The sequence below is a fragment of the Excalfactoria chinensis genome, chromosome 3, assembly GCF_039878825.1.
Source record: "Excalfactoria chinensis isolate bCotChi1 chromosome 3, bCotChi1.hap2, whole genome shotgun sequence".
Classification (NCBI taxonomy): domain Eukaryota; kingdom Metazoa; phylum Chordata; class Aves; order Galliformes; family Phasianidae; genus Excalfactoria; species Excalfactoria chinensis.
In genome coordinates this window covers 101,006,344-101,019,247 of record NC_092827.1, presented here as the reverse complement: position 1 = coordinate 101,019,247, position 12,904 = coordinate 101,006,344, and the positions used below count along the sequence as shown (strand labels likewise).

Here is a 12,904-nt window from a genome sequence, read left to right as displayed (position 1 = left end):
GCTGTTGAAGAGATACAGTAAATGCTGCACAGCTTGCTGTGCAAGAACCTTCCAAGATACAACATGGGCCAGAACAAATCATACTGGGACGTGCCAGTGTTTCTATTGAAAGCAGTGGCTCCTGTTCCCTGACCTGTCCAAGTCCATCGTGAATATAGACTAGGGAAAACAAAGAGAATAGGATTAATATATCTTTGTGTCATCTGCCAACTCCTGAGACCAGCTGCTGTGGCAGGGAGTATTCCATGCAGCACAACAGCACAGTTCTCCTGCACAAGAGACTTGAACTGCAAGTGGTTTGTGTTGGAGCAAACTAAGCAAATTCAGTCACAGCCTTAGCCAGTTCAGCTCCAGACTGAGAGGCGGAGAGGTGCTGAAATTGTTATAAATGAACAGAGGGGAATATAGCACTTCTGATTGAATTACCAAGGTGAAATTCATTGCAAACACTTAAGGCCATTGGGCCAGCAGTCGAGGGGATGGCAAGTCAATATGGCTCCAAGCTCTGTGAGGGAGATGCTCAGATTTACTTTATCAGTGGGCTTTAGCTCACTTGTTGCAATCCCTCCTTACGGTTGCTTCCAGTTGATCGTATTTGACACAGGCACAGTCATTTTCATGCTCCTGTAATTGACAAAGGGTTTACCACTGTATTCAAACTGATCCTGCTGTGGTGGCTTACTCTGTGTTTACTGTAGGTTTTCGGCGTGCACATGAACAAATGGAAACTGGATAAGAAGCTAGGGTGCGTGTGCCTTTCCCTGTATGGCATCTTCCTGTGTTTCTCCATCATGACAGAATTCAATGTTTTCACTTTCGTGAACTTGCCCATGTGCAGAGATCACTAACGCACGCTGCAGACTGTCAGGAGGAACATCCTTCTTACCTGTGCAATACAAACCACGGCTGGCATCTCCTGAATGCGGTGCACCTCCGAGTCGTGAAGTATATCCTGTCCATAGGACCTGTGGCCCCATCTCGGTTTACCCTCTCCCCGACCCCCACAACCTGGAAGAATCCTGCATCGATGTGAAGATGAATTTTTGTTTTCAACATTCATGTGATTTCTTTGCTCAGTTTTTGAACAGTGACTGGTCTCTAGATGAACTGGCTGCTAACTGGCATCAAGCCAGGCAAAACTGGTCTGCTACAATTCCTTTTTTAAGTTATTTGATGGAAGACTAATCTAATTTATGACTTAAGACTATTGCTACAATGCAGAAGAGGGTACATCATACAGGGGCTGATTTTCGAGGAGAATTCTGGGATGGTTTTGGTTGTGGGGTTTTATTTTTCGTTGTTGCTGATGGTTTTGGTTGTGGTTTTTTATTGCCTGAGATCAACATCCTGTGTTGCAGCTTCTCCTTCTGAGCTCTGGGTCTCCTGTACTGATCCAAAAGTCACAGGGCGGTGTAATATGGGAATTCAATTCAAGGTACTCAGCGTACGAGTGGATTTACTGCTTATTAAAAGAAGACTGTCAAGGCAACAGACAGTGACTGCACCGTAAATAATGAATCCTGTACAGGTGTGATGAAGAATGGAAGGTAAACGTGGATTTAAAGGATAAACACCGCTACCGTTTTACTACTAATGTCAGTGTTTTATTAATAGGGTGTTTGTGGTATTTCCAAGCAATAGTTTGATGGCCAGCCCAGGGAGGGCTACCGAGGAGATGTGCTGTTTTTCAGTCATCTACACCTGGAAACGGAAGGTCAGAACTTTATTTGCTTCATCAGATTTCTTGTAGTTTCGGGGGGATTCTGTAGTTCACATCTTTTTTGTTCTGAGGACATCAGTACATGTCAAAACTTTTCTAAATGAGTTACAGACACTGGTTTCTTTAAAAGGAAAGAGGCATATTTTGCACAGACATAGATACTGAAGTCATTGTTTGCCACTCTTTAAAGAATACACTGGACCTGGCCAGATATTTGTCTTTTTCTTAAACAGTTGAACTTCTCTGATGGCAGATCATGTGGATTCACCACACCTCCTCTGGGAGGGAAGAAGATGGAGAGAGAGATGGCACTTTTAAAATGTGTAATATCTACAACGCAGACTCGCTCACAGATCTTAAGTTATTGTGAAGATTTAGCTATTCATTGTTCCAGTATCCTTGCTAGATTTTGTATAATTCTATATTAATACACAGGCAGATTCGACCCCATCAGGAACACTGTCACAGCTACATTTGTTTGTGTTGATACTGTGGATTCTTGCCAGCGCTGGCTGTTGTATTTACTTTAAGCACTGATCACTTCTGATTCATTTTTTCCCCATTCTTGTATATGTTCTACTACAAGTGTGTTAATATAATACCAGCTAGATGAATGTTTTTGTCTATGGTACAAGCAATGGCAAATATTGGTAATAAAGGCATAGCAAACCCGAGGATTAAAAAAACAAAACACAAAACAAAACCATAGAATCCTCCTAAATCTTAGCAGGAAAAAAACAAACCACCACAAACTAAACTAAGAAAAGAAGTCCTATGCACAAAGATAAATCCAATTACCAGTTCGTTTTCACTCTTGGATGTTTGTTTTTGCTTACTTTTCTTTGGACAAAAATGATGTGTATCAAAATATTGACACCCTGTGGCTTCCATTCAGCTCTGCACCTCCTTTTCTTTCTTAGTTATGTTGAATGTGTGGATCCTTTGGCAGCCATTGCGCTGTGCCCACTGGAGAAGTCCATCGGAAAAAGCCATGACCTGCTGGCCACAGCAAATAAAGCATGCTTGTGGATCCCTGGCAAGAAGATGGGTGGGCCCAGGGACAGAGAACAGAGCCATTGGCATGCCTGTGTTGTCATTATTCATTCTGGGAAGTAGTTGTCTTGCTACCTGTTGAGCCATGCAGCCTGTTGTTGGAGCAGTCCTCTCATCACCGTGCCCACATTAGGAAGCCCATTGAACCTTCTTGTTGCTTTTCTTTCTTTTTTTCTTTTTTTATTTTCTTTCTTTTTTTTTTTTTTTTCCTTCTTTGTTAATGAGATTAATAATAACCTCTAAAATGCCTAAAATACTTCCTGGAATCAAACGATGTTAGCAACGATGTGGCACGTTTCAATAAAATCCACCCCACAGATATGCAGCTATCCTCCTTGTAGCAAGATGCAGTTGTTTGGAAGCAGAGTGTTTTCCTTGCTGGCAGAAGAAACAACAGATTTGGGGGAAAACAAAAGTTCCACGTCAGGGCCTACGGGGCCTATTATTACTTCTATTTTGAGTATTTATACTGCTGCTCCAATGGAGCCAGTTGGATCTATTTCTACGAAATAGCTGTTACCTATCCCACGGCACAAAAACCGCACGAGTATTTGTTTAGGAGCCTTTCCTACTGGTGTGCATTAAATACTGTAACGTATCATAGCTTTGCGTTGAGCGTGAAACCTGACTTTTGTTTTGAAGCTCGTGCATTGTGCAGGAATATGCTGCGAGCCGTTGTTTGCTCTGAGCAGAAGCAGAAGGTCTCTTGAACTGCCAGTATCTGTGCCATGTACGACGTGGTAAGCACTTCCTATGCTGATAGTTCCAGTGAGATGTGCTTACGATTTGCAACCAGATCAACCAGTGCTGACCTGGTTTGGAACAGAAAAGACCAACTGAATGTTTTTGTCTCCAAAAAGGAGAGCCTGTCAAGTTTGTTAGCTTGTGGAAAAGTCCCCAAAGCAAAAACTTAACCAAGGTTTTTTTTTTTAGCATCCACCCAGAACTCAGACAGTTCTACTGAGATGCAGGGTGTGTTAATAGCTTTTCTTGATGGAGCCAAGCGGCTGTTTCCCTCCCCAGCTGCAGGCTGTGTGGGGAGGCTGCCACTAGGCCTTGCCTTCATGCTGAGCAAGGCCACAGGCCCACAGTGGCACCAAGCACCACACTGACTGCCCACACGGGGCAGGGAGGTTATGGGGTGCCCAGCAGCAATACAGTGGGCTTGGGGCACTGGGCTCAGGTGTGGTTCGGAACACAGCAGTGATTTGGATTCACTTTTTACTCTTAGGAAAGCAAGGGTCAGCTTTAAGCTTGAGGCCGCTCTGGTCTTGGGATCTGTCAAGTGGTTTTGGTCCCATTCCTGGCGGTTTCGGGCAATCCTTAATGAATGTTTTGAAGGGAGATGGAAGAGCCTTCTCCTCAGCTTGCTCCAACCCGATTGCGTCTCAGCTGGTGTTAAAATGTGATCCTCCCTGGCGAGCAGCCGCTCTGCTCAGCATGATGTAGCCTTCCTTCCACAGTGGTTCAAAGGTAGAATGACACATGGGGAGATCCTAAGGCACACTGCATAAACTGCTTTTGTCCCTACCAAAGCTGAATTGTTATCATTTATTTTCTTTATTGACACACTGCACTTTCTGGTAGGTTGTTACTGCTGTACGAACACTGATCTGACGTGTGAGCATGAGAAGGGATTGTCAATGATGTAATTGGTGTTTAATTTTGGGTTGGTTTTGTTTTTTTTGCCTGCCTTGTTTTCAGTTTCCTGTCCACAGCTACATCACTGAAATTAATTAGCATGCTTTGGATTTGTGTTGTTTGTGCCTGTGAAAATGAACACTCATCCTTAACATTCAGATGCATGACTGGCTTACTGCTTTATTTTAAATCAAGAACGAGCAATCTAGTTTTAGAGCGGCAACATTCAGCATTATCTGGAGGGTAACATTTCCTATCCTGCTGTCAGATGAGCAATATAGGTGTGATTTTTCCAAATAACCATATTAATGCTTATAAGACACAACGTAGACTGAATATTGTTGCGTAGCTTTTGAGAGAAAGGTCACTTTCTGCTGACTGGCAAGTGTTTCTTATTTACATGTTTTTGGAAAGCCCTAATACCTTTAAATTAAGCTTACTGAGATGCAATGTTGTCAGGTATGTCTGTTTCAAAGTTTCAATACTGGAAATGTAAGAGTGGTTAAATATGTACTTTAAAACTCAATGGACACTGCGTAGCTGGATTTAGAACTGCTCCGTATTCATGGCACTGCGCTTGGTCGGTAACCAATGTAGGTTGTGCTAAAACAGAGTTAAGCCCAGGGACGTCTGCCCACATTATGCTTTGTACAGGTTTAACCACATCAGTTCAAAGCCATGTTTCTAAGGAACGTATACACAAGACCTCAGCCACTTTTCTTCCAATCAGAGAAGTGAGCGTCCCAAGTATAATGCAAGCCTTAAAGTAAGATTGAGTGAAAACTGACCTCTACTGAAAGTAGCAACAAAACTCTAGTGATTTATTTCAGGGTCGATATACATATTCACAGCAGTAAGTACTGAAAAGGGCTGTTGTTCTGTGTCTTTGTAAAGATGAATGAACTCTTTATTTTCTATTTGGAATAGGTGAATGAATATCTATTAATGGATAGACACCTCTAAGGAGATATATGTGAATATTCTCTTCATAGCAAGCCCTTAATGGCTTCACATTGGAAGCATATTTTGTAGGTGCATCTGCTTCCACCCAACCTGCTCTGACTTGTTGGACTGAATCTCCAGCATCCATATCAGGTGTGGGCAAATCCATGCCGTGTGGAAAAGTATTCACAGGAAAGCAATCAGGGAAGATAATAGCAATTTGTTTCATTGCACACCAGCAGATAAAATTTGGTTTTAAAATCTATTGTTTACCACCCTGAATTAGCCTGAGATCATGGCCGCGTTATCTGAGCTGAATATCCCTGGTGAAGGGACAAGAAAACAAGACATAGAGGGAACATTAAGGGAGTGGGAATTGTTTTGTCTCGAGAAAAGGGGAGAGAGGGGAGATTTCATCACTCTTTACAACCACCTGGAAGGGGGTTGTAGAGGGCTCGCTTCTCAGGTGACAGATGGTAAGACATGAGGAAGCAGACTCAACTTGTGCCAGGTGAGGTTTAGATTAAACACCATGCAAAAGGGTGGTGAGGCATTGGAACAGGCTGCTCAGGGAGGTGGAGCCACCATCCCTGGAGGAGTGTAAGAGATGTGTGGACACGGTGCTTAGGTACGTGGTTTAGCTGCAGACTTGGTAATGTCAGGTGATGGTTGGATCTGATCATCGTCTGTCTTTTCCAGCCCAAATGATTTTGTGAAATGGTTGTGGTTTAACCCAGCAAGCAGCTGAACACCGCGCAGCCTCACTCACTCCCTGGCCTCCCAGTGGGATGGCCAAATTCCAGCCAGTCCCTGAGCAGTGGCTGCCCCCAGCAAGCCCCTCTTAGTTTTATAGATGTTTCACATGATGCCATATGGTGTGGAATATCCCTTTGGCCAGTTTAGGTCAACTGTCCTGTCCTGGTTCTGTCCCATCCCAGCTCCTGGTGCCCTCCAGCCTCCTTGCTGACAGGACAGTACTGAACAACTAAGATATCTGTGGCTCCGTACACCTCTGCTCAGCAACAAGTAAACCTCAGTGTGGTACCAAGATGGTTTTTCTCCTAAAACCAAGTCGGCACCATATCAGACACTATGAAGATAATTAACCCTGTCCCAGCTGAAACCAGGACAGAAACTAGGGCAGAAGCATCTAATTTCAGGGAAGCCTCTTAAAAAGCACAACTTGTGTAAAGCTCCAGATTTTGTAATGTATTTATATAGTTAAATTTATCATGGTATATTTTAGGTAATTTTTCTTTTTTCTAATAGCCTTGCAGAACTAGTTTTAATACTTCCACACCGAAAGAATCTGACAGAAATCCTGTCAATGTAATCTTCATTTCATCAGGTAGAGTTTAAATGGTGCCAGAAATCGGCGTAGGAATTTTATATCAGCAGTTTCACATCACTTTTTTCTTGCCAGTCACAGGAAACAAAGTGTAATGGTGCATGCCTGAACCTATGAGGACAGTGGTAGCTGATTATGGATTAATTCAGATACTGAGCTTTTGCCCTTGAGGTTTCCCATCAGCACGTCTGGCAGATAAGGCAGGTAGCTTGGCTTCCCAGCGAAGTAATTCCCACTGCTGGATGCTTCGTTGATCTGATCTCATGCTATAATGAAAGCAGGAGCCTGCCGGTCCCCCCCCTTGGTCTCTGAAATACCAGAGCCCTGCTTAACTTGAAGCTTGTGCAGAAGTCTGTATATTGAAAGATAAGCACGCGCTGAAGTGTTTTAATGCAAAGTTCATTTTAATGAATCCAGCTCTTTGGCATCACCATTAAGTGCTCAGCAAAAGCAGCACTTACTCAGAGCGAAGGCTCTTGTCAGGAGCAGCTGCAGCAAAATGTTCATATTTGAAGAGGCGGGTGAAATTGTGTGTGATTAATGAGCAGATAAGTCTGAGGAGGAGGACCTGTATCAAATGTGCCATGGATTAAAATAAAGAAGGTGACTTTGAAAAGTCTGTAAAGCTTTTATGAACTGTTCACTGGCAGGCTGCTACTGAGATTTTTCTTACTGATGCAGTTTAGGAAAATAGAATTGGGGGCACAAAGACTGTGGTTGCCACCAGGACCTTTAAACAGAATTGTGTGTGTGTGTGTGTGAGGATATTGTATATCTGCAGTGCCCTCATTACTTACTTGCTTGTAAATATGCTGTGTATTCACTCTGTCTGCTGCAAAAATGAATGAAATGGATACAGCCCTGTTTGATTTTTGCTATGCAGTGACACTCATCCTGCAATAAACATAACTGATCTGAGTAGGTGGTTTTATGTAGGTCTCTCTGAAAGTAATGCTTCCTATTTTTCCCATGGAAACTATAACAGATACAAAGAGCACAATAACACTGTTTGATAGAGCACATTCTCAGCTACAAAATGCTGTCATTCAACACAGTCACCACCATTAGCTGTGCATTTTCAGCAGCAATGAACAAGAGCCTGCAGGCCACACTCATAAAACTCTGCACCAGCGGAGGTGACCACTGTCGCTATCACCACTGCTAAAACACACCACCCACCCCTCACTGTGCTCACAGCCACTGCTTGGGCACCACCAACATCCTGGGAGTGTTGATGAATGTCAGCGGTGCCATCTTCTCCACATGGAGGAATTCAGTGACACACCTTGGTTTCGTCCAGGTTTCCATGCCAGACACTGCTCTGTCAGGCTGCCCTTCTGCTACCATCTGTCACACAGCAACAAAATGCAATGGGATATTGGTGGGAAGGTTCAACCTCTACTGCCATCTCACCAACATCCACCTTGGACATCATGGGACAGCATAATGAAATAGGAGGCATTACTTTCGAAGCAAGCCTCATAGATATGGCCTGAGTGTGTTTTATGGAGCCAAACTATACTGTTTTTATTAAGAGAAACAGTCATAAGTTTATATAATTTTTATTGGTGGATTTTGGGCCTCATTTTTTTTTAACATATAAACATAGATTTCTATTCAAGTAGCCAATATATATATGTACTATATCTAGTATGTCTACCATTGTCAAAATGAAGCCCTGTGGATGCTGTCTGCCATTTCTGTGGGAATAAAGCCCTATCATGGCAACTGCTAAGATGCTAAATGATACTCACCCATATCTGTTTGCAAATACAAGAGGTGGTGATGAGTTTCGAGTCGTTTCCACGTTGTGTTAGCAAGGTGTTCCTAATGGTGTACGGCAGTCGTACATCTATAATTCAGCAGGTCAGAAGCCCGAATGGCATACAGCCGTGCATTCAGATGTACTTCCAGTTGGGATTATTTTTAGTCATCTGAAGTTCCAGTTGCATATTCTGAATGTAAGGATAGGTTTAAAAAGTAATTTAAAAGAAGAGATACTGAGGAGGTCAGGAAATTCTGCACTGAGCTATTTATGCATTTTATTTATTGATCAGTCTTTCGGTGGGAGTCGTGCCTCTGGTTCAATCATGTGTTTCCTTGTGTTGGCAAAATTAGTAAAAATTAGTCAAATTAGTAAAAATCCAACGTCAGTCCTCACCTCGAGCTAAAGCAAGGATCCCCCTCTTGAAATCCTCCAGGCAGATGAGCCCACCACTCACAAATGTGATACGGCTGTGTTTCCGCTGTGCTGTTTTGCTTTCAGGTAGGTCAGTTCACCTCAGTCGCAGAAGAATATATCATGTATCATTGCCTTCCATGTGAATTGCAGTAGGGCTCGGTGCTGGGAAATAAAAGAGCAATGGTGGAATCATTTTTGGTGGTATCTCCTAACGACTTGTGTATTTCTTAGATTAGAAAACAAACAATTAGAAGACAAAGGCTAACTGCATGACATATTGCAAAGTCTTTCCTAAATATTCATGTCATTGTCAAGATTAAATGAAATGAACTTCCGCATGTGGTCAAGGACAAGTCCGGGTTCCTCCTGGATTTTCAGGAAGAATTCCTTTCAGTAACTCTTAAACGGGTGAGTCAAAACGTCTGAGTGTAACATATCTTTATTTCACCTTTGTATTATGAAATGACACCGTGCTTAGGACACATGAGCAAGTATAGAACTTGAGCTACTGCTGACTACAATGGATTCTTGACAGAAGCCAAAGCAAGGAGTTTGTGGAATTACTTGGTTCTAAAGGGCTTTTCTACATGCACAGCAAGCAAAGGACACAAAGCACGAATCTCTATTTATACAGTGCAAGTGGAGAGCAAGTGTGAACAAGAGTGCTATGGCATCACAGAAAGCTGGTTACTGTTCAGTGGGGATACTGGCAAGCTCTGCAGAGGTTCATAGGTAGAATCATTAAGGTTGGAAGAGACCACTGAGCTCATCTAGTCCAACCATCAGCCCACCAAGGCTGCATTTATGTGGGGCTTTGTGTGAATACTGTTTATCTTAACAACTCCTGTCCTCCTGAAGAAAGGCATTTCTTCCCAGTGAGAAACACAGCGCCCTTTTATCAGGGCGACGGGCAGGTACATGAGGAATATAATGTCCCTTGCTCAGTACTTACCCTCACTTCACAAGTGTGCATTTTATCTTTTCCCTTAAGGCTTGGTTGAACTTGCCAGTAAGAGCCTATGTGCCTGAGAGAGGGAACAAATTTTGCTTCTTTTTCCCTTGAGGAATAGTTTCATTTCATTACCTCTCCATGTAAAGCTGGGAGTCATTACCAGGCCCCTAATGAAGATAGTATTTGCAAAAGATGATCAAAGGAATAATAAACTATTCTCACATCAAATGTTTGGAGACTGAAACCAAAGTAGGAAGATGTTTCTGGCTATTTTTTGTTTGGTTTGGGATTTTGTTGTTGTTGTTTGTTTGTTGGTTTGGTTGGTTGGTTTTTTACTGCTGTCTGCCAAAGTTGCATGCTGCCTGGAATCCCCGGGTGCAGTTTGGCAGTGGTTTGGTGTTAGTGTGGCTACCAGAGCAGGAAGACACGCCTGGTGCTTCTCCTCAGTCCATGGGTTGGCGGAGGGGGAGGTTGGACATTCGAGATCCAATAGTTGCTTGGGACTCTTATGGAAAACTTATCACTGTACCGTGATTGAAGTCTTAGACATCTGAATGCAATCCCTACACGGGCTTGTACTAACTGTGATGAAACCATGCCGATGTTGTTGAATTGCATGCATAATGTGTCTTCTGCTTTATGGTGTGGTCAGGCTGCAGGAGGCACAGCAAAACAAGTGAGTAAAACAAGCACCTTCTGTTCGACTCGGTTCCTGAGTGCAAAGACTGTGTAGTCCATAAGGAAGAAAATGTAGGTGGAACCAAGCACAAATGCACATAATGCATCACGTTCATTGACAGCCAGCTGGAAAAAAAGGAATCAGTGGCTTATGGTAATACGATTCTATTCAAAATAGCTTTTAATTAAGTCGGCTTAGAAATGTTAAAATGGTGGAGCCACAGACAAAATATTTGTTACCTTCTGAAATGAGTTACAATGGTTTTGTCATACTTGTACAAGTATTATAAGGTCAGTCTTTCTGTATGTTTGTTTTACAGCTTGTTGTAGAATAGTATTTTATGCATAGCTGTTCCACTTGCCTGTGTAAGTTACAAATTCAACAGAAATTAAAGCATGCATTTTTCTCTGTTTGCTGGTAACCTATGAGATTAGAAACTTGTATTTCTGTGTTTTTAATGTGTTATACTATAAACAAAATTCACAGCACTATTGTCTATGGAATATCAAAACGTTTTCTTAGAATGAATTACTTTAAATGTTCTGTCATTTGATTTAATAACGTGTCAGACATCTACACTAAGACAATATAATGTTTATCAATAAAAATATCCTCTCTTTGTACTAAGTTAACACTTCAGGACGTGCTTGGACATAGGCATGGCACACCCCTGTGGGTCACAGCACCAGTTCACTTCTGTCATAGCTGCGAGAATCCTTTGTACCACTCTTTCAACATGAGCACTGAGCTAGAGAGGGAGTGAAGGAAGAAGGAAAGAGAGTGATTTTATACCTTGTATTTCCTCCACTGCTTGATGTCCTTTCGCTGTAAAGGTGTGTGCACCACAGTTGCTCCTATAAATGCTGGCTGGCTCACATGGACTGCACATCTCAGAGTCCCATATAGAAACACAAAGGGAATTGAATTTGCTATTAGATAATGAGCCAGATTCTGCTCTTTTACAACAGTAAAGTTGAAGAAGTTAATTTTTTCTAGACATAGGGTAGCATGAGTTAACTGCTGCTCTCCCAGCTGGAGGTCACACCTGTGACCGTTCAGCAATGGACAGCTGTGTTACAAGCTCTGGTCCTCCTCTGAAGTCATCCCTGAAGTAATATTTTCAACAATGCTTGGAATAATATTAAGCAGGTGCTATATAAGAGCTTCTGATGCAGCCACTTTCCATCAGAGAAAGCTGCAGAGCACCTGTGGAGGGGGCTGGTTAGAAGGCATACCTCTAGAGCAGTATAATACTTTGGCCATCTTGATGCTCTGTGCCAGCAGGCTGAGTTTCCCTGTGAAATCTGAGCTTGTGCTGTGACAGGATTCTCACTGTTTCTGCCTAACCTGATAAGGAGGCTGGGATTCTTTATCTAACCTCCCTCCCTTTCCCTTTTCTCTGAAAGAGGGGCTGAGATGGAAAAAGATGTGAATGGAAAAGCATGCAAACGGGACCAGCAACCTCAACTAAAGGACCTTTGCTTATGCCTTTGTAACAGCCGCTGCCAAAGTGACATCTTTCTTCTAAAGCAGCCACCACATCCACCACAAGAAGCAGAAGGGATTATTTATGTACTTATATGCAGCTTTTTCCAGGAGCAGAGAAGACCCATTTGATCCTGTATCTGTCCATGAGTAAAGGGACGAGGTACAGCCTTTGATGCTCATGCAGAAATTGTCTTTCATTGGTGCAAACCCAGCAGTTGTCTTATTTGCTTTCTTTCTGTCTGTTGGCAACCCAAAAAGTATGTTGGAATCCATAAGGATGCTGTATCACTGTAGACACTTCCCCACGACAAGTTTTCCAGTTCAAAGATAGTGCTGCTTTCTGTCACAATTTGGAGCTGTTCCAGTAGGCTGTTGGACTCTGAAGATATTCCCAGTCCCAACTCTGTGCCAGAGTGAAATGCCAAATATGTTTTGATTTTGGCTTTGTTTTGGGGGTTTTGCTTGTTAGTTTGTTTTGGCCTTGTGTTTTCTTCACTTTAGAAAAAGGCTGCATGAGGAGGGGGGCAGTCCAAGGCCCCCAGGATTTCCATCTAATGCTAGCAGAACTGAAGCACTTACCTTCCTTTCCGTTCATCTATGGAATGAAGGAGAGCTTGGATCCCTCCACGCAGTGTTTTCTGCTTTGTGGTGCCACAGCTTCCCAGGACTCATTGGGCTGCCTAGTGAGACTTCCCACCTGAGGCTTCTCCCTGTCCTCAAAGGAGATGCCTGGGCTTGCTACCCACACCCTAGAAAGTAGGTGCTTAATGGTTAGGGTGTTCAGTGCCCAAATCCTTTATTAGCAGCCTTGAAACTGCAGCTGCTGACCTTGGGAGGTCAGCACACACAGGAACTCCCACCACGTTATTTTTCCTGGAAAGCTCCTGAAGCACAAACAA

At 42.9% G+C, this 12,904-nt stretch overlaps 1 protein-coding gene across 3 annotated transcripts in view; it reads left to right on the top strand.

Annotated features, from left to right (window-relative positions):
* SLC24A3 (solute carrier family 24 member 3) overlaps positions 1 to 11,169 on the top strand; it is a 130,488-nt gene extending 119,319 nt beyond the window's left edge. For all 3 annotated transcript variants that reach the window (XM_072331212.1, XM_072331211.1, XM_072331210.1), the window contains exon 17: positions 699 to 11,169. In XM_072331212.1, the coding sequence (XP_072187313.1) occupies positions 699 to 848 (150 nt within the window). In that variant the 3' untranslated portion in view covers positions 849 to 11,169. The remainder of the gene's footprint in view (positions 1 to 698) is intronic.
* Positions 11,170 to 12,904: the final 1,735 nt, after the last annotated feature.